Below are 27,657 nucleotides of genomic sequence, written 5' to 3' on the forward strand. Positions count from 1 at the left end.
CAGTTCCCCGCGGTCTCCAGCTGCGGAGGCTCCCGCACACCGAGCGGCGGCAGTGGCGACGGCCGCGCCACCGGCTCCCGCCGGCCCCTTCCCCGCGGCTCCGCGCCGCCCGGCCCCGGCCAGCGAACGCTGCGGGGGAGGACGGGACGGCCGCGGACCTCCGCCCAAGGAGTGCGGGCAGCGGGAGCGGCGTTCAGAGCGGTGGACGAGCGGGGGGAAAGTTGGCCCGTGCTGGGTAAAGTGCGAGCGCAGCCCCGGGGTGCGTGGGGCGCAGGAGTGGCGGGGCGGGCGCGCAGCGCTCGTATCGCCATGTGTGTGCCTGCGTGTGCCCGTGCTCTGGGTGCCAGTGCGGGCTGGCTGCGCGACGCTCCACGGGACCGGCTGCTGCCGCTGCCGCTGCCGCCGCGCCGTCACCCGGGGACACCCGCCCGGCAGCGCGGCCCTCGCCGCGGCCCCTGCACTCCCGCCCCCCTCCGCGCCCCCCGCACCCGCTCGGCGCCGCCGCCCCGCCCTCGCTCCCCTCCCTCCGCCTCCCCGCTGCGCTCGGAGGCGCGGGCACAGCGCCGCGCTCCGCCGGCCGCCCCCGCCCCCGCCGTGCGGACGCGCGCCGGAGCGCGCGTGCGTGGCGGGCGCGCCCCCGCGGCTCCCCGGGCACGCGCGCGCGCGTGTGAGCGTGAGTGTGCGGCGCGTGTGGCCGCGTGCGCGCGCCCCTGAGCGCGCGCTGTGCCTCGGCGCCGCCTGCGTGCGGGGGGTGCCCGTGCGCGCTCCGCACCGAGCTCCCCGGCGCTGCCATCCTCGCCTCCGCCGCCCCGGCGGCTCCGCGCAGCGCCCGCGCAGCGGGTCGGCATCTTCATGGGCTGCCACCATGCTTGGGCCCTGGAGATTTCGGGCGAAGTAAGTACCGGGCTTGACTTTTCTCTCGCTCTCCTTCCCTCCTTTCTTCCTCCCTTACTCGTCGTCGTCGTCGTCCCCCCCCCTCCCCGTCGTCTCCCCCCCGCCCCTTTCCCGCCGGGTCTTTCCTTGCTGTTGCTTTCCACCCCACAGTTCCCCGCCGTTTGCCCCCCTTCCGCGAAAGCCATTCCTCCCGACTCGGGGTGCTGCTCAGTTGGGTGGCAGTGTCCGGCTGGAGCTGCTCGCTCGCTGCTGCTGTCGGCGGTACTGAAAGCTGCTTCCAGCCGGATATGCAGTGCGGTAATCTAAGGGTTGAACTCTTCGGGGGAAAAAAAAAAAACAAACCCACACACACACGCAAGAAAAATCCCGATGCAACCCCTTTCCTCTTCTCCCCTCCCCCCCGTCGCCCCCACCCCCTGTCCCCCCCTCAGTCTGAACCTCTGTAGGGAGCTGGCGAACAGCAGCACACAGTCATCACAGAGGGGTTTCCAGGGCGGGATTGCAACCTTGCATATAGCCAGCTACAACTTTATTTTCTTTACCTCCCATCCCCCGCCTTTTTTTTTTTTTTTTTTGTCAGAGAAAAGGGAAAGGGAGAGGGAGGGAAAATTGTATTTGCCTCTTTTGCTAACCATAATTGAATTAAAGTTGTAAAATGCCTGGAGTTTAGCACTGACCGGGCAGGTTTTCAATAGGTTGTCATTGTGGGTTTTTTTTCCTTCTCCGAAGAACTGTTGGTTAATGGATGAATGGATCTGATCGAGCTGAGAAAAAATATGCTAGATGCATGCCTTTAAGTAAGATTTCTGCTGCCTTTATGCAGTGAAGCCTTTTGCTTTGAGTAATTCCAATCCAGTTGACGTCTGGTCAGAATTAGAGAGATTCACGGAGACTTCCGATTTCTTGCTGCATGATTGCCTTTGCTGCAAGTGCTAGTTTTGCAGCCTTGAACCTGATGCCACAGGAGATGTCTTGCAGTACTGAGACTTCTCGTTTTTTTAGGATGCGTTTCTCCAAACCAGAGTTGTGTCATGAGGATTGGAGCTCTGAGGTGGACAATAGAAAATGCAAGCCTGGTCCAAGATCCCAGCATTTAAACCTGATGATTTATTAGTCTTCCCCTACCAACACACAAAATGCATTTATTTTCCCTATTCGTATTGCTTTTAGACTAGTAGAAGTAGAAGAAAGCCACGAGGAGTCAGAAAGACAGCAAAAAAAGAAAGGATTTGTTTCCAGCCAGGTGGAATTCGGACATTAAATTACTGACGTAGGTCAATGGTAGGGTTTCCCTTCTACCCTCCTTGGCTTTTAATCAGCCTGGGTGTCTTCTTCCCTAAAGGATGAAGAGCACTGACAGCCATCGCTGCTTATAATCAGTAACTCTGATGTTTGGAGTGTTGGCAATGAGATATTTTCATGAGACCTATTTAGATCTCTCCACTTCTACCAGGCTAGTTTTGCAGAACATTGGGAATAAGCGCTATGTCAGATATGGATGAGACTCCGAAGAAGACCTGCATGTTTTACATTTTTCACAAATTTTGGGTGAGTGGTTAAAACATTTCTTTTGAGAGTATGTACGTGTGTGTGTGAGAGAGAGAGAGAGAACAGGAGACTTCTGCTTGAAATGAGCTCTGTTACATTGTGTATAACTTGGGAGGGGATCACATATCAATTAATAATACTTGCTTTTGTAAAGATACGTAGTTTCCGTAATTGAAGAGAGCTGTTAAATGCACTGAAGTAGGAGGTTAATGTATTTAATCTCATTACAGAAGAATTCCTGCACAAAAGTCATCTGGGGGTGCGCGCGTGTGTTCATGTGTGTGTGTGTGTGCGCGTGTGTGCATGTCTGTGTGGGTGGGTGTGTGCTCTGTAAATGCATAGCTAGGGAAAAAACCACCAACGTAAAAGAGTTTTAAGGAATGTGTGATGTGGAGAATGTGTCAGTATTCCCTCTGTTGAATTAAGATGCCATTTTCAGCACTGAGCATTTTTCTTTGGATTCCTACCATGGTATTTCCATCACCACTTTAAAATCAAGGTAAAAGGAGGGGAAGACCTTGGTGCACTGGTTCAGCAGGGAGGTTCTGAAGGGAAGAGGGAGCTGGGTAATAGGGGAGGTGGGAAACCTCATAAAATGGTGTTTCTTTTCTCTTAAATTAGAAACGTGAAACTGAACTGACAGCCATTTTATGTATATTTATGGGGCTGGTTGTGAAAAGGAAATCCAAAGAAGCATTGAAATTCACCCCACACTAACAGAACCAGAGCAATTCCTACTGTGACCTCACCTTTTTAGACACCGCAGGCATTTGACTCACAAGGAGTTGCCTATCAACCCTTTAATCAAGGCATGTCATCCAGTTTCTAAAAGTGTGGGAATTAGAAGTGACAGGAGGGTTTTTTTTTTGGTTGGTGAGCAGTCCATTCTCTACCCTACTGAAGACACATATAAACTTTGTTTCCATTTCAAATGTAATGGGGCTACCCTATTATGCTACTTTTTTTTTTTCTCCTTATCCTTACAGGAAATAAAATGTATGCTTGCTGCTCTACAGTAACTTTGGAACAGGACCTCAACAAAAAAATGCATATCTGGATGCTGCAGACGATCGCATTTGCTTTAACATCACTAGTCCTTTCCTGGGCAGAAAGCATCGAGTATTATGGGGAAATCTGTGATAATGCGTGTCCTTGTGAGGAGAAGGACAGCATCTTAACAGTGAGCTGTGAAAACAGAGGGATCATCAGCCTTTTTGAGATCAGTCCACCAAGGTTCCCTGTTTACCACCTCTTGTTGTCCGGGAACCTTTTGAACAGGCTGTACCCAAACCAGTTTGTCAATTACACGGGGGCTTCGATTTTGCATCTGGGGAGCAATGACATACAGGACATCGAAACTGGGGCCTTTCATGGTCTGAGAGGTTTAAGGAGGCTGCACTTGAACAATAACAAGTTGGAACTTTTACGGGATGACACTTTCCTTGGTCTAGAGAGTTTGGAATACCTACAGGTCGATTATAATTACATTAGTGTCATTGAACCCAATGCCTTCAGCAAACTGCATTTGTTGCAGGTGCTGATTCTCAATGATAACCTCCTCTCCAGTTTGCCCAACAACCTTTTCCGTTTTGTGCCCTTAACTCACCTGGACCTGAGGGGTAACCGGCTGAAGCTGTTGCCCTATGTGGGCCTCCTTCAGCACATGGATAAAGTTGTGGAGCTGCAGCTGGAGGAAAACCCCTGGAATTGCTCTTGTGAGTTGATTGCTCTAAAGGATTGGCTGGACAGTATCTCATACTCCGCGCTGGTGGGAGATGTGGTTTGCGAGACCCCTTTCCGCTTACATGGTCGAGACTTGGATGAAGTCTCTAAGCAGGAGCTTTGCCCCAGGAGGCTCATCTCTGATTATGAAATGAGACCTCAGACACCATTGAGCACTACAGGGTATTTCCACACTACCCCAGCCTCAGTCAACTCTGTGGCCACTTCTTCTTCAGCTGTTTACAAATCTCCCTTAAAGCCCCCCAAAGGGACCCGCCAACCCAACAAGACAAGGGTGCGCCCCACCTCCCGCCTGCCCTCAAAAGACCTGGGATACAGCAACTATGGCCCCAGCATTGCCTACCAGACCAAATCCCCGGTGCCTTTGGAGTGCCCCACTGCCTGCACTTGCAACTTGCAGATTTCTGACCTGGGCCTCAATGTCAATTGTCAGGAGAGGAAGATTGAGAGCATTTCAGAGCTGCAGCCCAAACCCTATAATCCCAAGAAGATGTATTTGACGGAAAACTACATTGCGCTGGTACGCAGGGCAGATTTTGTGGATGCCACTGGGCTGGATTTGCTGCATCTGGGCAATAATCGGATCTCGGTCATTCAGGACCGGGCTTTTGGGGATTTAACTAATTTGCGAAGGCTGTACCTGAATGGGAACCGGATCGAGCGGCTGAGCCCAGAGCTGTTCTATGGGCTGCAAAGCCTGCAGTACCTCTTCCTGCAGTACAACGTCATCCGGGAGATAGAGGCAGGCACCTTTGAATCTGTCCCCAACCTTCAGCTCTTGTTTTTGAACAACAATCTGCTGAGGTCTTTGCCAGGGAACATTTTTTCTGGTCTGTCTCTCTACAGGCTGAGCCTGCGGAGCAACCACTTCTCCTACCTGCCGGTGAGCGGGGTGCTGGACCAGCTGAAATCCCTGCTGCAGATCGACCTGCACGAGAACCCCTGGGACTGCACCTGCGACGTGGTGGGAATGAAGCTGTGGCTGGAACAGCTCAACACCGGTGTCCTGGTGGACCAGGTTATCTGCGAATCCCCTAAGAAGTTTGCCCAGAGCGACATGCGGGCCGTCCGGGCGGAGCTGCTGTGCCCCGACTACTCGGACATCGTCGTCTCCACGCCTACGCCGTCCCCGGGCCAGCTGCCAGCCAGGACCACCCCCTCCTCCTCCACCGTGCGCCTCAATGGCACGGCGGCGGCGGCGGGCGGTTCCGCGCCCGCGGGCGGCGCCGGCGGCGGCAGCTCCTCCGTGCCGCTCTCGGTGCTGATCCTCAGCCTGCTGCTCGTCTTCATCATGTCCGTCTTCGTGGCGGCGGGGCTCTTCGTCCTGGTGATGAAGCGGCGCAAGAAGGGCCAGGGCGACCACGCCAGCGCCAACAACTCCGACGTGAGCTCCTTCAACATGCAGTACAGCGTCTACAGCGGCGGCGGCCACCACCACCACCCCCACCTCCAGCAGCACCCGCCCCACCGCGGCGGCGGCAGCGGCGGCGGCGGCGGCGGGGGCGCGGCGCTGCCCAAGGTGAAGACCCCCGCCGGCCACGTCTACGAGTACATCCCGCACCCCCTGGGCCACATGTGCAAGAACCCCATCTACCGCTCCCGGGAAGGCAACTCGGGCGAGGATTACAAAGACCTTCACGAGCTCAAGGTCACCTACAGCAGCCACCCCCTGCCACCCGGGGGGGGCGCGCCGCCGCCCCCGCCGCCTCCGGCGCCCGGCGGGGAGGATGCGCCGGCGCGCAGCCCCGCGTACAGCGTGAGCACTATCGAGCCGCGGGAGGAGCTGCTCACGCCGGTGCAAGACGCCGATCGCTTTTACAGGGGCATTTTGGAGCCCGACAAACACTCCCCCTCCACGCTGGGTACCCCCGGCTCCACGCTCCCCGACTACCCCAAGCTCCCCGCCGCCTACACGTACTCCCCCAACTATGACCTTAGGCGTGCCCACCAGTACTTGCACCCGGGGCCGGGGGACGCCAGGCTCCGAGAGACGGTGCTCTACAGCCCCCCGAGTACTGTCTATGTAGAGCCCAACAGGAACGAGTATCTGGAGCTAAAAGCAAAACTAAACGCAGAGCCGGACTACCTCGAAGTGCTGGAAAAACAGACCACATTCAGCCAGTTCTGAGAAACAGCCCTCCCCGCCCCCCGTCCCCTCGCCAGTCTCAGCAGCTCCTTCTCTAGAGTATTTGTATTTAACAACCACACGCAAAACAAAGAAACGTAAATGCTGACCTCCCTACACACACACACCTCGCCCCCCTCCTCTTTTTCCCCCTTTAATTCATTTTATTGTAGGGTGAAGTGCCTTGGCACAGGACTTTTCAGCTTCGGGGAATGATTCTGAAAGGGTGTGCTGTTCAGTTTGGTTTGGTTTTGTTTTTTTTTTTTTCCTCTGTTACTGCATTTGGAAGTCGGAAACCACCTATTGTGTAAAATGGGCTCAACACTGGCCTTGTGCGGGTGTCCATGTGTGTTTGGGGAAGTGGCAGGAGGTTTCATGGTTTCTTGGCAAGTCACATTCAGATCGCGCTTTTTTTCCTTTTTTTTTCCCTTGCTTTTTTTCTTTTTCTTTTTTTTTTTTTCTTCCTTTTACAGACATTCTTTATTTTAGTTTTCTCTCTGGTTGAAGAGTACAGCGCACATTTTCCCTTTTTAGCCATGGGTGACTCTAAATGGCTTTTATGGAGAGATTAGCACACCCTGACTTTAATACAAGGTTTCCTTTTTTTAAGGATGTGTTTGTATACTTTCTGGACTTTTGAATTAAAAAAAAATATATATTATGATCTTTAAAGGGATCACTGTAGATGTGGACAAATCATTAAAGAGTGCAGAGATATATGATCCATAACTGGTTAGTGAAAATAACTTATTGATGAAATATAAAAAAATATTTTATTGTAGCACCTATTTTTATATGCACATTAGCATTTCTCTTTCCTTCACTATTTTAGGGCCTAATCTTGCAAATTTTTAACTCACTTGAGTATCTCTATTTGTGAAAGAAGTCCCAGCTTAGGCCTTCATCCTGCAGGCACTTAAGCACATGAACAACTTTACCAATGCGTGTAGTTCTGGAGACTCACTCATTGGGCAAAGTTTGTCAAAAGCCCAAAAAATTAGGATAGAGGATGCAGAATTCTTCTTACAAGTAAAAATACTGGAATGTTTGAGTGTTTCTTTTTCTTATTTTTCTTTTTTTTTTTTTTTTTTAGGATGGGGTCCAAAGGTTGTGGATTGCTTTACAGTATTGCACTACAGTGAGAGCTTTTTTCCCAAATCTGATGTAGTATCAGAAAGACCTTTTAAATCTCTATAGATAATGCCAGTTATGACCAAATCTTAACAGACAATCAGAGACATAAAATCTGATCACAATAGGAAAAAAATTCATGTTTCTCTATTGAAAAAATGTGTCTTTTAGCAACCTCCTGCTCAGGAGTATGGTTGGGCAAACTAGTGAGGGACATGTAGAAGGCATTCATTTTATTGGTAAAAAAAGGTTCATTTTTGATTTGTCGGTTTCATTTTTTTTTTCTTTATTTTAAATTTTGTATTAGTTAACCAAAATATAATGATTTTGCAACTGTTGTAACCAGTTTATGATTGTTTAGTTGAGTACAATTGCACTTGTACAGATCCACATGTTTACTGGCATCCTGAAAGACCAAATGATGGACTGTACACATCCCTATAAAATGTCTTTACCCCTTTGGGCAGCAGGCAATGGCAAGGATATTCATAAACACAGCATCACTGTAAGATGGGACAACTGATGTCTCATATGTATCCCAGCACATGTGATTTTTTAATAGTTTCTGAATAAACACTTGGTAAATATTTCAAATATAAGATCCTGAAGTAATGAGTATCTGAACTTTAAAATTTCTGGCCAAAAGAATCTGTTTGTACATTGGATTCTCTTTACTAGCAATTAAGGCTCATCAAAAAGATCTGACGTTTCTAGGCAAAACATAATGTGTTCTCTGTTTTCGAAACATGACATGTGGTAATTACCAGCATATATAACATGGGTCAGAAAGCAGCACAGGGGTATATGTTTCAACAACATATTGAATAGGATCATTTTATATTTGTATTTTCTTTCCTTACTGAGGTGTTCTTTAATATATGGAACAGGGTAAGTGATATTTCACGTGTTTTCTTTCTTCATTAGGTTATTATATTTAATATTGTTTCCAGAGTTGCTCACTAGTACATCTTTTATTGCAAAAGGGCTCTGTTCTATTCTGAATTTCCTACCCATGTACAATCTGTCACTTTCTACAAAAACAAAGCTGTATAACTGGTCTGTTGGAATTCAAGAAAAATGTTTCCTTGGCGTGTGTTCTTCCTTCTATGCCACCCACACTGAGCAAAAGCAAAAAAAAAAAAATCAAAAAACAAGCATGACTGTATTTAGCTTGGACAGTTTAGTAAGTGGAGTGTTATTTCAGTTCGAAATGCAGAGTTGAGGAGTGTTCTTTTGTCACAAGAGACATAACAAATGGCTATTCTGTTCACTGCTCTCCATCTCCTGCAGGCTTCCCATTGACACCAGTGAGAGACGTGTGTGTGGCTGCCTGAGGTGCAGTTTTGGAGCCCTAACTTTGAATTGCTGTCTTTATAACTATTGCTGAAACCAGTGGCCTGGTTCTTCTTCCATTTAAGCTCAGTAGAGGCATGCTGTTGTTAAATAGGTATAAGTAAGAAAATTTTCAGCCTCGCTGACTTTGCCAGAGAAAGGCTAGCTCAGAAAGGATTGAAGGAGAAGCTCCTGCAAAGTTTGTGTCTGTTCGTGTATATAAATATATCTTTCCTGTGTGGTTCTAAACTCATGTTTATGAGTTTGCATAGGTGTCAGTACAAGCATAGGATGAGGTCCTTAGTGTGAAAGGTACATTTTGCATGGCATTCTGCCACAAAGAGGCAGCATCCGCAAATGAGTAAATGAGCAGGAATTGCTTGGATTTGTAAGAAATAGCTGAAAGAAATCCCTTGACATTCTGTTTATGTTTGCATTCTGACACTGCCATTTCTGAGGTCAGTAGTACTGCTGCTTCCATGTGTTCTACATGCATTTAATAACTGCTAATGAAGGATTTTTCTAATGGTCTACACTACAACCAGAACAATTAATTTAAATCATTTTGACAACTCACCTTCAGTAGAAAAAAAATGTTATTGCTTGCATTACTGGAGAAAAAGATTAAATTACATCAATTACCTACAGAAAGTGCATTCCTGAAGATAAACCCTTGAAAAATAATACAGAATGAAAAATAATATTCTTTAGTCAGTAATAATCCTGAGACATATCTGAAAGACTATTTGTGAATGAGGACTTCAATGGAAGTAGGAGTTCCCACTCAATGGCTAAAATGATATATCATCTGTGGATAATTATTATAAGAAAAAGTAGATGGGAATAGAAGTTGACAAAGGAAGATGTGCCTCTGATTCAAAAAGAGGGTAAGAGATAAAGTAATTTGTTTGAAGAAAAATCCACCCTATTTTGAGAATTCTGAATATTTTTAGGTTGGTTATCAGGCTTGTTTAGGTTGGTTATGAAGTGATATTCACTCTTTTTTTGTGTGTGTGTTTTGACAAGTAATATTGAGCTTACTGAATCACTCATTTGGTCTCATATTTTACTTCAAAAGTTTATAAGTGCATGAAATTCTGTGATGAACAACAACAAAAAAACCAAAGTGGAAGAGAGTCCTGGTTTCTCAATGTAATTACTGGAAACAAAACATGAGTGTATGTTCCTTTCCCTTCCCTTCCCTTCCCTTCCCTTCCCTTCCCTTCCCTTCCCTTCCCTTCCCTTCCCTTCCCTTCCCTTCCCTTCCCTTCCCTTCCCTTCCCTTCCCTTCCCTTCCCTTCCCTTCCCTTCCCTTCCCTTCCCTTCCCTTCCCTTCCCTTCCCTTCCCTTCCCTTCCTTCCTATATTTCATATTTTACTCTCATCTTTAACAAAATGAGCTGAATTTCAAGTGGTTAATCCCAGAAGTTATAGCCTGGAATTTCTAGGCATTCCTACACACTGTTTGAAACACCAGCTGTTATGTCAGTCCCCTCATCAGTTAAAAGTCTGACAAAAATGCAGCTTCCACTTCAGTAGTTCTAGAGCCCACATTCTCACACCTTTATTTTCAATACATATATCTTTACCATCCACTATTTTAATGGTCACTTAAGGTTGTAAAAACATCTTCAGTTGAATCTGCATACTGTAATATTTAATTTCTTAATGTTTTCCTATGTTTTAACTTTTTTTATGAAGTTAAGGTATTTCTTAGAGGAATTCCTTTTAGGAAAACAAATAGTGGTACCTTTTCTCATATCACATAATAATTTAGTTATTATTTAGTTATTAAAGTAATTTTTAAAAATGGTTAAAAAGCATAAAAATGAGTTTATGACCTCTGGTAAACAAAATATAGAAGATATATCTGGAAAGGCAAGAATAGCTAATTGTGGTCGTTAGAAAATAGGAAGGCAAGATCCTGGTTTTGTAGGTTGTTTAGATCTCTGTTTAGCTGGAGCTAAAATGTCTGACCAGCATGTTGTTTCTTACAGAAACTTAAGAGTCTGTTTAATGCATATGGTTCCCTCTCAGGGGGCCGAGTCCATTAAGGCACTACATCCTGAAGGACAGGGTAAACAAGAACTCCTTCATTTTTAGAGGGCAGGTTCTTTATATTGCTCAGTGTCTCCAGGGAACCTGAATAGCCTTTCATTAGGTTACAGCGTGGCATACTGAATTACAGCGTCTCCAAACCAGAGAGGGAGGCTGAAGTCTTTTGCTGTCTTATGCAGAACTGAGAATGCTATTGGCACAACTGGCATTAAACAAGAAAAATGGGGAGAGAAGAGGAAGTGAATGGCAGACACTATGCCATAGCTGTCAGGCCTTCAAACAGTCGTCACATTTCTATTGATTATTTGATTGTAGGGAACTTGCACCTCTATTCTGCAGCATCCACTTACCCTGGAAAATGTAGGACCTCAAGCTAAGAAATGACAAGAGGATAGAGGAGTAGATGAGTGAGGCATTTCTGTGAGAGAGGTGGGCAGGATAGCAGCAATCTGAATGGGGCAGCGACACTATTTGTTTTTCCCAGCCCTTCTAAAAAGCTTTGCAATGTTTTTGCTGAAAAGAGAGCTCACAAATCTCACAGTATTCAGCAATACTGTGTTACATATTTGTGTTTTTTCCATTTATGTATAAATAGTATCCTAATATTGCAAGTTTTTGCAATTTATTTTTTTCCTGTTCATTATTCAGCTACATTTCAGAATTTCTAGCAGTATGATGATACTCCAGAAATGCTAAGCACTGTTATGCTTTAGAATAATTGTTTATTCTTAAAACACTGAACAGAAAAGAGATGGGGCAGAAAAAAAGGCATATTTAGGTCCTAGGAACAAGACGCATCTAGTTAATTGAATATACAAAGAAATAAAGTGTAATGAAGTTTGTAATTAAATGGTTATCAAATTAACTATTTAACTTACAGCTAATGAGCCACATTTTGCTTCTAGTTGTGTAAGTACACAACTGGATTACATTGACTTGAGGAACTTGCAAAATATTTACTTTGCTCTTGTAAGTCTGGCTTTTTGTCATTGAAATAAGACATTCTCTTAGTATTTTTGTTTCGTACAGTAAAAATTTGAGTACAGTAATTACAAATATTATTTGTTCTGCTATGTATCTCCAAAATGAATCGCATCTATTTCCAATCTGCTGACAAATTACCTGAACACTGATGTGTTCAGTGATATGGCACTGTAAAGTTTATCTTGGACTCATATTGTCCTGATTATATGGGAAGTACAGTTTACATCCACAGATATGCATGTGGCTCTTCAGAATGATGAACAGACAACATACCTCTATTTAATTCTGTGGACTTGGTCCTGAAACCTGGAATTAGATTAAATACCTATTGATAAAAATTGTTCCCTTTGTGGTGTTTTTGCCATGGAAGATGCAACTACTTTTGCTGCAATTTTGCAGGCATACATTTACAGTATTTTTGAATTTTGCAGAAAACTTTAGACCATGTCAAACATAAATGACTTTTTTCCTGGCTGGACACAAGATTACTATTTGTATATCATGACATGGTTCTGGGTGATCTTCCAAAAATGTCCAGACTGGGATAAGATAAAAGGTTGAAATAATAATTGTGTAGTTCCATATTTAATGTAATAAAATATTTTTTCTCATGATTTCAGCAGTATATCTGATTTTGTGAACACTAGATTATTAACACGTTTGGTAATTTTCTACCATTTCTGTGGCAAAAAGTTTATGTTTATATTTGAGGAAGGGGAAAAAGTATGAGATCGCTTTTGTCATACATCATGTCAACTTTATTCAAAAATGCTTAGAGTAAAAGCACTGAGTTCAATTCTTTGAACTTGAAAGGTAAAAGTCTAGTTAGATTTTTTAATTTCTGAAAACAGTATTTAATTGCCAACTAGATTATTATTTTAAACATCTGTATTTGCTACCATCTGTTCTTTAAAAAACAAATACATATGTGTGTATATATATATATGCAAGTGTATTCGTACATATATATAAGTATGCATATATATTTGTACATCTACACTTATATCTACCTTTATTTCTTTAATTAAAATTGTCTTTACTATGATTTAAGAATATTTCCGTGTAAGTAGTGAGAGCTTTTAGACTTGGAATCAAAGAAAAGTTGTTCATAGATCATATGTAGGAGATAAATGCTATATCCACGTAATCACCAGAAAATCAGTCCAGTCATACAGTGCTTCAACTTTTCTAATATAGTAACATAAATTTGGGGTTGGAGTCACTAGGAACAAAAGTTTGGGCTCAAATCCAGTTTTCAAGGGGCTGAATGTGGATTGAGGGGCATTAATATTCCAGTATTTTAAGCCTCTACCTTTTACGTTTGGCATAATATCACATGGCAAAGCTGGCCTGAAATTGACTTTCTGTAACTTTACTACTATAGCAATTAATTTGTCCAGTCAAATGGATAGACACATAACAAATGCATTTTTGACAAAGGCAAGAGTTCTTAGAAAGGTCTCTCTTTTAGATATCTGAATTTAGTTTTAAAATACTGAATTCATAACGGTATTTAGTTATGCAATTGATTATTACAAGTAATGACAAAGATTTGTTTGCTTTCTAAAGCTGAACTTAGGTGAGCTAATCAGTTTTTTAGTTATGACTATAATAAAGCTGTTAGTCCCAGCGGCAGTTGCTTTCTGCTGAAAATTATAACAGGGTTGTTCTCAGCATTGGTACTCTTCAGCCATGATACAATTTATTACTGTAAATTCTTTTTTAAAATATGGAAAATTAAACACTTTAAAAGCATTTTCAGGTTGGCAGTTTGCTAAGTTGAATTGAATGTGTCATTAATTTTATCTAATATTGATTAATTATCCAATTTTAAGTAGTTTTCCCTTTTTTTTTTTTTTTGTTTTTAAGCCATACATACAACTCTTTATAAATGATGTAATGATGTGGCTACATGAGTTTATTTGTAGTTGTGTACACTGCTGCAGTACATCTGGTTAAATGGCATCTGGTAATTTATAACAAACCAAAATATCTAGATTACAATTTTCTTCACATTAAACTCAAAATTCAACAATATGTACATTTTTCTGTTTTCAAATTTGTAAGAAATGCCTACCCTAACATCAAAGAACTTGAACCACTTTCAAAGAATTAATATTCTGCTGAATCATTTATTCCCAAGTATAAATATCTTATTTTAGTGATGATGAAAAGTGCATCAAAGGAAAAATTGCCTAATCAGTGTATTTGATGGTTTTGAAGTGAATGAAAATTCTCCCATTGATTTTACTTTTTTGGAAGCATGTAATGTCTTTACACTGTATGTTTTTTTCTCTTCCTGTTAGAGACTGTTTATTGGCCTACCCGGCATAAGAAAAATCACTGCTACAAAGGTGTTTCAAATCTCAGCTGGTTATATCATCTCTATCAGTAACAGCTTTGGCTGTTTCTTAAGGTTGTTTTATTTTTATAGTGATTAAATTGTGCTTGGTCTTTTAAGAGTTTTTTTTCTATTCAAAAATATCATGCAATATTGTCAATACTGGTGGTGGAAATTATTTTAAACACTATAATGATGGGTTCTTCAAGTTTATAACCATTATGTTTAAAAACATTCTAACTCTTTGAAAGAGAGTTAAAGTTACATATTTTATATTCTAATTTTATGTATCCCTGTCATTTTTTTCCCCTACACATTACTGAATCAAACTGCCTGCCTTTGCTTTGAAGGCTGCTTTTTAAGTACAGAGCATGGTTGTGTGCCAAGGGATCTAAGCTATTGTTCTTCAGTGTGTTTATTTCTTTTAAAGAAAAATATTGTGCTCTTCTAAATAGCTATTGATTTTCTAGGAAGAATCACATGGTCTACATTTCTCCTCTCTCCATTCTTACATTGTGAGGCAGTAACAAAGTGTATTTGGTTTTGTAGCTTTTTTGTTGCAGGTGTAACACCTTAAGCAAAATCCTCATGGTTGTCAAAGAAAATTACGTTTTAGGTAGGAGTTTTTAAAAAATTCTACCTGTAGCATCATTAGTATAAAGTTGTAACGCAAATACATGCCTGCATAAACATGCATTTAAATGTGTGTGTGTCTAGGTCACCATCCAGTTCAGATTTTTTTTTTTTTTTGTGGGGGGTGGTTTTCTGTTTGTTAGTTTTCAGTTAGTTTTTTTTAAATGCATCTTGTCTCAAAGACAGGATTTGTCATGTAATTAGGCAGTGCTTATATAATGAAGCTTTTCAGCAGAGTAATTTAAGTCATAAATTGTTCTTCATCTTCTTATTGACAATTTCTGATTGGTTTGAAATGTTTATTTTTAACTTTTTGGCCTGACAAGTTAGGACTTCCAACAAGTGGCAATGTGCCATATTATCATGTTGAACAGTAGAATCAATTAGTTTTATCATGCAACATATAACTTAATAAATTTTTAATGGTAAGAGTCTACTAATGCATATTGTACTAACATGTCTATTAATTCTTCCTTAAGAATACTTTTTCCTAAAGAATAAAGTTACTACTCTGTTGCAAATTTTTTTTCTGAAAATATGAGAAGTAGTTAAGATAATGATTCTAAATTCACCCATTTTTAGAGATATAATTGAATGTGTTTATGATGGGTAGCATTTTTTCATCCATACATAATTTTATACAATGTATGTGTTCTATAATTTTCAGTATGTTTTATATACCGAGTGTTATCTCTAATTAAATATTTCTTAAGACTTCTTGTATTATTAAGAAGTTTTTATTAGATTTAGTTGGGATCAGAGCTTTAATTATGGAGGAAGAAAACTCCCATCTCATCAGTCTTTCTTTATACTATTTATCTTATGAGCAATTGTCCAAATAACTCATATTTATTTTTCTTTAATGTTTGATTATGTGTTATTTTCTTCATTTGCTGTTTAAAAATTCGAGACTTACTGCTAATCATGTATGGTGAAATACCAAAAAATTCCCATCTTTGATCTGATCAATACTATGTAACTTCAATTTACAGTTACATAGTGAAACTGTTTTATTTTATGTTTATCTTAGACTTAGGTACCCTTATCTCCAGGTCTGTGTGTCGATGTAAGGCTTCACAAATGTTCACTTAATCAAAACGCAGTATTACTTCACAACCCAAAGAAAATCGTTTAACAAAGCAACGAAGACAAAATTTCCAAAGTAGATTTTGATTCTCTGACTACTTCCACATATGAAAATTATTTTTATGTGAGTTGTCCCATTGGGTTCCATCAGAAATTTTTGTGTTACATACTTTTATGTTTGCAATTTGGAATTTGAATATATGTCTGACACATACAAACTTATGCCAATGCTTAATCTGAGTTCTGGTTTGTCTAATGGAGAAAGAAGTGTTTCTGAACATGTTAGGATTATGATTACTGTTACAAAAGTATTTTCTTCCTATGAAAAGGTCTTTTCTGGATTTACTCATGCACAAAATATGCAATTAGGTGTGTGTATCAGAGAGCATTTTGGTATGTTTGAAAAGGCCTGAGGACCTTCAAAGCTAAAACTAGTTCAGTTTCTGAAACGCTTACTTTTTGCTTTCAGTTGAATGTTGCTGGCTTGAAAAGGAGACTGATAATGATGTTTAAGCCTAATGGCAGAAAGGTACTAGGAGGGTTAATGATTTTTTTTTTTTATTTATTCAGATATTTGAACTGTCAACTATTTATAGAATATGAGTAGTTATAGGTTCTGAATGTCTTCATTTTGTCTTGTCTTCTAAAACAGGGTGTTTTATTTTTTTAATTTTAATATAGATTGCAGGATTTGAATGAATTATAGAGATGTTGAATAGCTGTCCTTCAAACACGTCAATAAGAATAGTTATTTTTATTGTTGTTGTTGTTATTTTCATTTAGCTCAGAAAAAATCAGGTCATATCTATTTTTGGGACTCACGGGGTTTTTAGGAGGTGAGTGAACAATTGCTAAGAGGCCTTGGACCTCTCCATGTAAAAACAAGTTAAATGACCACAGTGATTAAAAAGGAACTCATTTTAGTGTGTTCGTGATTTGAAAATATGGTCAATTTATATTTATCTCTGCAATTTATATTTATCTCTGCAAAATATCTTCAATATTTTGAATATTGAAAACATTAACATTGTCAAAATTGTTTATTAATACTGACAAGAAAGCAATTATTCTCAGGGCAGAGACTCTTAGAGCCAGTATTTTTGTTACCAGAAGTTAAATCAAAGATTTCAATATAACTGTCTAAAAGAAGAGATGCAATAGTACTAACATACAGAACATTTATTTAATACTTAGAATATTGTTAAAACTTAAACTTGTAAGCCTTTTAGATATGCACAGCCTTTTAGCCCTTGATGTCCGATTCTTATATAGAAAGGATGTTTTAGCTGTAGTTAAGACAGCACAGTCGGAAGAGAAACAGATATTTTAGTGTATCTTATTTTACCTAATCTTAGAATGATCACTTTTGTTGGCTTTTTTCTTTTCCCATTACACAGGCATCAAAATTCTTCATGTCAAATTTGGAAATTTTGGTGTCACAAAGTGTCCCAGAGCCTGGACAAATAATAATCCAGTAGCAGAATAAAAATTGCTACAGCAAACTGAAACATGAAATTAAAATATGATGTTCTGTGAACATGGGAGATATTTGTGAGAGTAATTTGTTGACAACTAATTGATAATTATGGCTTGTATTCTTCTAACACCTTTCTTCCCAAAGGATCCTAAAGTGCCTTACAAAATTAGGGCCCGTTCCTGCCCTGATTGAAGTCAATGGGAGCACTGCCAATGGGAACAGCACTGGGCACTTAGGAAGCTAATAAAAGCTGCATTCAAACATCACTTCTGCCACTGAAATGTGTAACTGTTCAACTTACACAGCAATACTCCCAGTGGTTTAAGACAGGAAGTGAGTATTATCATTACAGATTGCAAATTTGAAAAAGAAAATATGATTTTAAAGGGGTACATGGTCCTAATTAATATTACTGTTAATAATACTGACTTTGGTTAAGATTTGTTTGAGTCTTCATCCAAACAGATTTTTTGTATTTTTTTTTGAAGATCTGAACATTAGTTCCAGTAAGTCTAGCAACTGATACCTCTTTGATTATTAATACATTGCATATACATATTTGGGGTTCTCAGATGTGCATGGTTTCAGTGCAATAATTAAAAAAATTCAGAAAAATATAACATAGTCATACAAGTAATCATCTATAGTTATTTTATCCTTTTCCTGATTAACATTTAATTTCTACCTGAGAAAGCCTGATATTACTACCAGTATTTTCTGTGTGTTTCCATATTTGTTCACTTTATATATTGAGCTGATTGCTGCGATATGTGGAGGACAGGATTTGATGTTTGTATACTTGAAATTCCAGTTGAAATTAAGCATTATACCACATATTCTGATATTTTTCTTTATTTTTAATATAGGGACCTTTCATATAAAAATTTTCAGCTACAAAAACATTAAACAGCATACATAGATCCAAAAAAACCTCCAAAACATGTGAACTATTGTGGGTATTTTTAACATGATGAAAAGGCCTGAATTGTTTTCCACCCAGCACTTTTTTCTCAATCATTTATATTGGTGAATGAGAAAATTATTATATTATTTAACATTTTTTAAATTATTGCTATTTAGCAAAGAGGAAAAATTAGCTCTTGGACTGTTCTCTTTGTCTCTAGAGACTTTCAGATGGGACTGAAAAAGAGGCAGCTCAAAGAATAACCCTCAGAAATTATCTAGTAGAATATGTAGCAACAGAAGTCTTTGAATCAGACAAATAAACATGCTGTATATTCAAAAAAAAAAGTTTGAGACTACAGGGCTAAATAAATTCTAATCTAGTCTTACTGAATCCTTCTAGTCTTGCTCAATAAATAATTACTAAATCTGCTGGCAAAATCACAGAAGATGAAACTTTGCCTTATTGACCAGACAGAAATTCTCTGTATTGTTCATTTGAATAATATTTACCTTATTAAAACAGCAACCAAAAAATAAAAACAAACAAACAAAAAAAAACCCACCCAAACAACAAACACCAGAAAGGGCCCAAAACAAAACCCACAAAACAAAACCCAAAACATTTGTAATACCACTTTTTAAAATAATGTTCTCCTTTTCATACTGTACCTGCATAGAATATTTAGAGTGTGCACTGCATCATCCCTGAACAAAAATTTTATAAGGTAGTTTATAAAAGGGTTTTCCAAAGAAATAACAGCATATTGTATGCTTCTGTTACACAAATGTGGTTTTCAAGTAATTTGGAATACATGGAGGAATGCACTCTTAGAATGTAATTCATCAGTAGATCTAAATGTCATCTTCTACTAGAAACACAGAATTTTACCAGCTTTTCAAACAATTAGTACCTTGAAATATGCAAATTACTAAATCTATGTGGAATGAACAAGTGCCATGTTTTCTTTCTTACCTTTCTGGCTAAAAATCTCACATATTCTCCAATGAGAATTTGACATAAGTTAAAAAAAATTTGGCAGAGCAGTTTCAGAAAGTTACAGACAGATGGAAAGCAACCACTGAAGTTAACAGCCAATTGGTTTTGTTTTCTTTTGTATGTGTTTTCAATAAAATTGTTTCATATTTAATACTTCTAATTAAGTCATTATTATATCATAATCATAGATTACAGTATAATAATTTGACATAATTAGTTAAATTGGGGGTTAAACCGTCTTCACAAAGAATGAGTCTTTGATGCGTGTAAGAAAAAAAAACCCAATGAAATAGTTAGGGATGTGAAATCTGGTGCCTGGACTTGGAGCTATTGATATATTAAGCTTGATACTGCACAGTCTCTTTTAGACATACACAAAATCAAGAAAGAAGTAATTATGCAAGTGCTGATGACAGGCCAGGAGGAATTTAGCACTTCAGTCAAAAGATAGGATTAGATTTTATCCTAAGGGTAGGATTAGTGTGTGATGTCATGGTCACTTAATAGGTTTCCTATTAGATCTTCCCTAAGGCCTGTTTTTGCAGTCCTTAGGCAGGCCAAACACCCAAAGAAATCTGTGCACTTTTGCTAAGCAAAGAAGTTTTCAATGTCTTCTGAAAACTTCAAATTATTTAATGCATGTATATAAAATAAGTAAAGGGCTAGATGACAGTTACTAAAAAGAATATTTATGATTAAGTTCTATGCTGTTAAGTATCTGGGCCTAAATGACTAATGCAATACAGAGATCACACGTCTATCTCGTAACAGAAATAAATTAGCTAGTGTCAGATTCTGCATTCTTTTCTGACTTCCACCTTGCTCAGCAAAGCATTGTAGGATCCATCCTTTAAATCTTTTGTATTGTATTTCTTCACTAATAAATATTTTCTAAGACTTTACTGGGTGCTACAATACTTTTCATTAATTTCCATTAAACATGTTTTTATTGGTATATCTGTAACCATTTTAGGAAATGCCAACTTTGTATTAGAAAGTGAGGTGAATATAGCTCTTCTTTTTTTTCTCTCTTTTTTTTTTTTCTGAACATGCTCAATATAAAAATAAATCCACATCAATTTCCTGGGAAAGTAGTATTTTTCAAATATGTTTTAGAATTTGTTAAATAAAAGTCTTCCTGACAAAAAAAAAAAAAAACATGACTTTGACTAAAATAAAAAGAAAGCCATTCAACGTATTTTTTACATTGAACTAAAGCCTTTGTCAAAAACCTCAAAATTTGAACATGTATCACCAATTTTGAAAAAAAAACAAACAACAAAATCTGTCATAAATAAATGGTTGATCTAGACTGTTAGAAACAGCTGAATGCTATCTTACAGAATGCCCTGCTTTATACTCTAAAATTTAATTAATATACTAGAGTAATTATAAAATTATAGAGGATTATAAAATACACATTTTCATGCAGTCATCTCATAATTGCAAGCTATAGCAATGGATTTTTTTACCAATGCATTATGTTGTTGAGAGTTCAAAATAATTTATATAATTAATAACTAAATAATCCTTTAAGATTTGTTTTAATAAATCTTTAAAACACCACACTTAAAAAAAAGGCCAAGCAGTATTTTTAATAGAATGTTTTTAAATGGGTTATTTTAAAAGAGAATGTATAATTAAAGAGCATATTTATAGCAAAAATAATGCTTTTAATTGTTAATATATTGCTCATATTTATATTTGCATGCTCTGAAAAATTTAACTCCTAGAAATTTAATAACATCACCAGGAGCTACTTTTGGGTGTAAAATTCTTCATATGTCTAAGCGTTTGCAGGACTGAGCTTTCAATTTTTGATTGTTTGATCAAATGGGAAAAATATCTACTCAGTAGTCACTGGAGCTTTTGAGATCATAAAATTGGTTCATGTATTTCTGTCTAACACTTTGTACGTTATCCTTCAATGAACAGTAAAGAAAGAAAATATCAAAAAATACCTCTGAAATGGAGTGAGATACTTAACAGAGTAATCCAAAGACTGTCTTTAGATTGATAATGTTTGTATTTACAGTATTAAACACTGAGCATTAGAAACATCATATACTGTCATATATATATAACTTTATAATTATAGACACATGTATTTCTATTTGTACTTTTCATTTTCCTTTAAACAGCATCATTAGTGTACATGATTATCTATGTATGCTTATATATGTATATAAAAGTCTCAGGTACTTAAAAGCACATTGGATCTAAATTATGCAGCAAAGTGCCACCATAATATATGTGGCAATTTAACTGATTTCTGTTACGGTGTTAGTTTATGCTTACTAATGTCAGATAGTTTTCATGGTTACTGGTATATTTTTGGGCAAAAACAAACAAATGGAACAAAGGGGAAAAAAACCAGCAAAAACAAACAACCAAAAAAATCCCAAATCTGCAATATGCAATGAAGACTCTTTTCATTCTGACAGAGAAAAACTGTTCCTGTGGTGCTTAGGCGCTTCACAGAAGAAGAATTTTTTGCAATGTGATGCCTCCTGTGGTGCAGTGAGGCGTGAAGCAATACAAGAGGTAGATGGAGCTGAAGAATGTCATATGAAGAGGCACCACATCATAGGAAACATTCACAAGTGGAAGACAGCTGTTGTTATGAACTATTAAAGACATCAGCATGGTGTTCACTTCTTTCAAGGTTTCAGAAGCCTGAGATGGCATTTCCTTCTATCTTCCTCTCCCTGCTGTCTGTCCTCCTCCCTCTCAAAGAAGGTTTGCTACGTCAGGTACCTTTCATCATGGCATGCACTGAATCACAAGGGTTCTGCTGCTTGTTGCCCACTCCTTTGCCCTCAGTTAAAGATTAGCTGGGGCTGGGCATCACAGCAGCAAGGAGAAGCTCTCATGCTTAAGAAAACACTTCAGGTAGGATTAAAGAGAGACGACAAGCAGACATGCTGAAGACCTACTGAAATGGCTGAAATGGGAAATGCATTTATAGTTGTATGCCTAGTGACATTAGAAGTATCTTCAACTTAGTATAATTATAAACTATATGTTTATTAAGTTTAGACACAGTGACCACTGGTTTTCAAGGATGGATTAGAGGATGGACGTAACCCAGAGGAAACTGAATTAGCAGTAACACTGGCTATTCTTATTAAACAAATTGTTAGTCCTGTACATGTAACTCCTGTAACTTTAGTACATTGTTTTACTTAAATCAAAACGTGATTAGCCATGAGTATGTTTTAACTTCTGTTTGTACATATATAAATGAATATATATATGTGTATATATGTATATATACACATACTCAAAAAAAACCACCCATGTATAGGTTTCCACACTGTTTTTTCTTATAGTATTGTAACAAAATAGTGGCCTAAACTTTTTATGCTAAAAACCCCTTAATGTCCAGGTTGTGTAATCTACAAATTGTTTGCATAATGATTTCCTGTGAAGATTTGTATGCAAGCTGTGGCCTTGATTTCTCCACTTACCTTACACTGGTGAACTGTCTGTGTCACTGCTGTTGATGTCTGTGTCTGCTCCTGATTTAGATCAGACTAAGTAAAAGAGTGTGCAAAGGATGTGTCCAGGGTGCATTAGTCTGCTTCTTGAGGTTAGGCATTTCAGAGTAGTGAAAAAATACCTTTAAATTAAGTTTATGTTCTACATCTGAGAAACCTAACTGGGGCTATTGTCACTTATTTAGCATAAAACATGGTTCAAAACAACTGACAAAGAGGTCACATACAGCAGACATAAAATTTCAAAGCATAATGGAGTTCAGATTCTGAAGAGCCTTTTTTCAGTATAGCTACATATAATGTAGAATGACCTCAAACCCCAACAGCCATATAATTGTAATAATTCTGCCAGGAGTAATATTTTCTCATAGGTTTACCTCATCTAAACAGATATTAGTAACTAAACACCAGAGATGATGCTTCATCATAATGTTTTCACTACTACAGGTTCTTTAGAGAACAACACCTGCATTATCATGCTGAGGGAATGGAAGTATTTTTAGTATTTTTAGTTGTAGTCAAATGTGAAGGGGTTTCTGAGCTTTTCATTCTGCTAGGGTCAGGTCTGTCTTTTAAGAAGAGCTTTTTTGTTTGGTTTGCTTTTTTTAATGTAAATGCATCCATTAAGATATTTTAACACTGAAAGTCAAAATTATTCCATGATGACCTGCATTTAAAGACAAAATATATGATCTCTAGCAAAGCAATATCCTGATAGTTGCTAATTAAGGATCCTTTATTCTCTGGAAGAATGCTCTAGATAACTATTTCAATAGCTTTGTTCTCTTGTCGTTATTACACAATATTTCTATTGCTTTCACACATTTATTGGTATCTGCCAAGCAGAACCAAATTTAGCCTGAAGCCTGGAGGAAGATAAAAGGAAAATATATTAGGCATATGGATGATAATTTGGATGAAAAAAAGAAAAAAAGTGTTGACAATTTTGTGCTCATATTTTTTGTTATACAACCTATATGCCAACTTTTGTATATAAAAATTATGTACAATTTGAGATGTCAAAGTTTACATAAACAAACAAAAATTGGATATGCAATAACACCCAGAGATTTGTATCCATCTTTTAATATTACACATACAGCAGCTTATGTAGTAAAATTGACCCAACAAGCAGGAAGATTCAGGGCATTTGGAAAATGTGGTGTTACAATTCTGATCATTATTAGAAAGTGTTAACAGTATGCTGAAAAATACTCTTCAGCATCTTTTCTGAGATTATTGGAACATCAAGGCTTCACTGCATATTGCATCTTTCTATGACACTTTTGAATATTATAAAACTTTCCATCTGTAACAGGAATTGCATATATGTTTCAAAGTATTTCAAATTGTACCACCCCTCCAAACTTTTCATTATCATTATATTGGATTTTTTTTCTTTACAATTATCAGGTTATTTCCTTTATAAAAGCCGCTTTATTTATAGATTTTACTATGTAATTAATTTTAATTAAGAAAGTAATTTTCCTCTCAACTCTACACATATGTCTACAACTATATGTTGATTGACATATCACATATAGTTAGAGCTTTCTGTTCTCCTATGTCAGTTGGGCCGGTTGCATTGCATGGATTAATGAATGCTGAATTGCTTTGAATAGAGGTTCTTAAAAAGCACCAGAAAATATGTTCTTTCTTTCTTAGATGAATATAGCAGTTTGCTTTTTTTCCTGGCTGTCCTAAAACATTCTTATTCACAGTCCCTTTGCAAGTCAGCCATTGCAAAATGAAAAGAAAATCTGATCCTATTAAAATTGCAAACCTATAGTGACTCAGGCTTTCCCAGTGTTCTAAGTAGTGGTACTGTAGGCAATGTATACTTAAAAATGAAACTGCTCTGAAGTAAAAGTAATTTGTGAATTCTTATTACATTATGAAACTTTCATATCTGTTTACCATGACCTGTATGTGGGTTTGTGATTACAGATTTTTATTCACTATATTTCTTTGTAAATGAGAAGTGTGCTTTATACTAATCACAGTGTAAATTCTTTGTTCAGATCTGTGTGATCTGCTCAGTCATAAATCCAGAATGACTTTATTTGAGTCTTTATGAGATAATTCACTTCATGTAGTGATGGTCTAAACTTAATGCATGAGTTCACTTCCTTCTTACTTTAAACTAGAGTAGTTCGGTGCATAAAATCATATTAAGTAGAATAGATTGTTCTCAGTAGATTCATTCTGCAAATAAAATTATTTTTTTAATTGAACATTTAACTTCCAACTAAAGGCATGAAGGGGTCTTAAATTTCTTTCAGGAGAAGAATGATTAGTTTCCTTTTTTAATTCTATTGCTTTTTTCAAATCACAGAATACCATATAGATGTGAATATACATAAAGACACCATTCTTAGAGACTTCAGGACTGTAACAGCTCTGAATAACTCTGAGTACCACACAAAAAGTTTGAAGTGTTTTGTTGGTTTTTTTTTCAGTAACAAAACATCTTCAGTCAATAAATAGGAAGTGATTTTTCTTTCTAAGTTTTCAATTTTAAACCAAGAAAACACTTGTGGAAATCACAATCTGGTTTTCGCATAGTAGCCAGTATATTGGGGATTATTTTTGTTGTCTAAGAATCAAGTATATTAAAAACTGGGCTACAGAGCTATTCTTGTCTGGCATTGCATGCATTAAAAGTGGTCTGTTCTCAACAGAATAATATCTCAAGGAATTGTCAGAACTGCTGTACGCACAGTAAAATGCCTTCCCTGATGTGTGAGATATATTAAACTTGTGAAGACCAGTGCTCCTTTGGATCTGTTGAAATAACTAGCTGTCAGTCACTATGGAGATTGGAGAAGAAAAAGCCCCCTGGTGATACAACTTGTCACATCTTTCTCCCACTTTTCTCCCACACTTGCACACACATGCATGCACAAACATACCCACATTCCCAAAACAAAACAAAAAAATGCTGTGCTATTTCTGCTGTTTCATACAATCTAGTGATGTTTTTTTAAAAAACAAAAAAGCAAAAAACCAAAACAACAAAGAGCAAACAATCACCAAAAACAAAACAAAACAAAACAAAAAAAGAAGCACACCAGCTGTCCAAAAATACTACAATCCAGCTTTTAAAAAAATTATTTATTTCTACAACTCCGGACACTGTCATGTGGAAAGACTGCTAAAACTATGAAGTTATAAGAGGAAAAACGTCTGAATATTTTTAACTGTATTTGAAGTACATCTTTCATGAATGGTAACATTCTATCTCAACTAAATTGGGAGCTATTTTGAAGTGTGTATAATAATCAGAAATATTTTGATTGAACTTTTGATTTTTCAGTTTATTGTTCTGTTGATAAACTCTCTGTAACAATGTGCCTTGGTGCTGTTATCACAATACCATTACCTGATGTACATTTAAGCTACCTCATCCAAAATGATGTCTTAAAATGTTTATGGTCTTTCTTCTGGGCAATAAGGGAACACTGTGAAACATTTCACTTTGATATGGCATGACTATTTCAGATAGTTTCTTAGATCTAATTTCAGAATGCTGACATTTAAGATGTCCCGTTGTGCAACTTGCTGAGCCATTTCCAGTACTATTGATGGCTTTATCTAAAGAAAATTCTGCCCTTTAATCAGTGGTATCAGTTTACTTTCCAGAGCACTTAATTGTCTAATGTTCAAAGCACACATAAATCAAATAGTAGTTTAATTATGCTAAAAGCATTGGTAAAGTGAATAGTAAATAATGACTGGCCGCCCTGGTAATATTGATTTACAAAAAGAAAAAAAGGTAAATAAAACAGACTCAAAGTGGCAAGACAATGTGTCAGGAAGTCTTGAAATGTTAAATTACTATGGCAGTAGAAATATTTCTGAAGTTGCTGCACCAATTTTTAGCAGAAAAGAGGAAACAGAACTTCTCATTAAGAAAAAATACTCTAATTAAAACCACTGTGAAATTCTAGTATAATCAGTAGTAATAGGACATATTTTTATTAAGAGAAATGTACATAGTTCTAACAACCTGATGTAAATATTGTGTGTATTCTATTAATTTTGTGCTTGACAGTGGAAGTGTGGTTATCAGAATCAGGAACATGTTATTATTGTCTAAAAAGAGTAGGAAACATTGGAAAGATTTGTCTAGAGAAGAGTACAGAATTATTTTGCAGTGGCTGGGAAAGATTAATTTAGTTATATCTTAAGAACCTCTAAGTCTTACCATTTTGTGATCAGTAATCTTTTCCAGTGAAATGGAAATATGCCTGCTGAAGACTGTAGGATACATTATTTTAGACTCAAATCAATAATTCATATAAAATATTTACTGATATTAAAGCATTTCATTTTAGGCCTAATTCTGTTTCCTCCAGCTTTCTCAGAATCCTCCCATACATATAATTCTTACATATTATTTCCATCTAAAAAGTGGTCCAAATTTCAGGGGGAGGGTCTTTTTTTTTTCTTATTTTGTTTTGGTGGGTTTTTTTTTTAGTTTGTCTTTAGGTTTTTGATATTTTTTTGCTTTGGGCTTTTAGTTCATTTTTTTAAACATTTTTATTACTCACATATAGTTTAGTCACACAGACTGACTTCCAGCAACTTATATAACTGTCTAAATGTGAGGCTTGTTCCTTGGGAGCTAGAAAGTAGAGTTGCTAGATTCTGTAATCTTCTAGGGAATTAATCTCAATCATTTTCCAATATACCATCCTCTTTGAGGATGAATGCACAGTCGAGATGTTGGTTGAATCAATTAATATTTGCCTCAGTAATGCATGCAATTTTTAAAATATGGAATTACCCATCTAAAAGTGTGAGATGAATGTGGATTCTGTCAGGTGTTCTGTTGGTGCTACTGTTTCACTGAATTTTTTAGCCTTCTATTAACTTACAAGTGTAGTTACCAGGAAAAGGG

At 38.1% G+C, this 27,657-nt stretch overlaps 1 protein-coding gene across 3 annotated transcripts; it reads left to right on the forward strand.

Annotated features, from left to right (window-relative positions):
• The first annotated feature begins 644 nt into the window (after nt 1-644).
• SLITRK5 (SLIT and NTRK like family member 5) lies at nt 645-26,105 on the forward strand. Of its 3 annotated transcripts, none has more exons than XM_038143086.1 (3): nt 645-894; nt 2,237-2,442; nt 3,429-26,105. In XM_038143086.1, the coding sequence occupies exon 3, from the start codon at nt 3,437-3,439 to the stop codon at nt 6,311-6,313; it is 2,877 nt and encodes a 958-aa protein (XP_037999014.1). In that variant the 5' UTR covers nt 645-894; nt 2,237-2,442; nt 3,429-3,436; the 3' UTR covers nt 6,314-26,105. The 3 variants fall into 3 exon arrangements, with proteins under 3 accessions (XP_037999014.1, XP_037999005.1, XP_037999023.1); XM_038143077.1 differs by having other exon boundaries at nt 2,348-2,442; XM_038143095.1 differs by lacking the exon at nt 2,237-2,442.
• Nucleotides 26,106-27,657: the final 1,552 nt, after the last annotated feature.

The sequence above is a fragment of the Motacilla alba genome, chromosome 1 (genome assembly GCF_015832195.1).
Source record: "Motacilla alba alba isolate MOTALB_02 chromosome 1, Motacilla_alba_V1.0_pri, whole genome shotgun sequence".
NCBI lineage: Eukaryota > Metazoa > Chordata > Aves > Passeriformes > Motacillidae > Motacilla > Motacilla alba.

Coding starts and splice junctions, on each gene's coding strand:
- SLITRK5 (XM_038143086.1), top strand. CDS start 3,437: ATGTATGCTTGCTGCTCTACAGTAACTTTGGAACAGGACCTCAACAAA.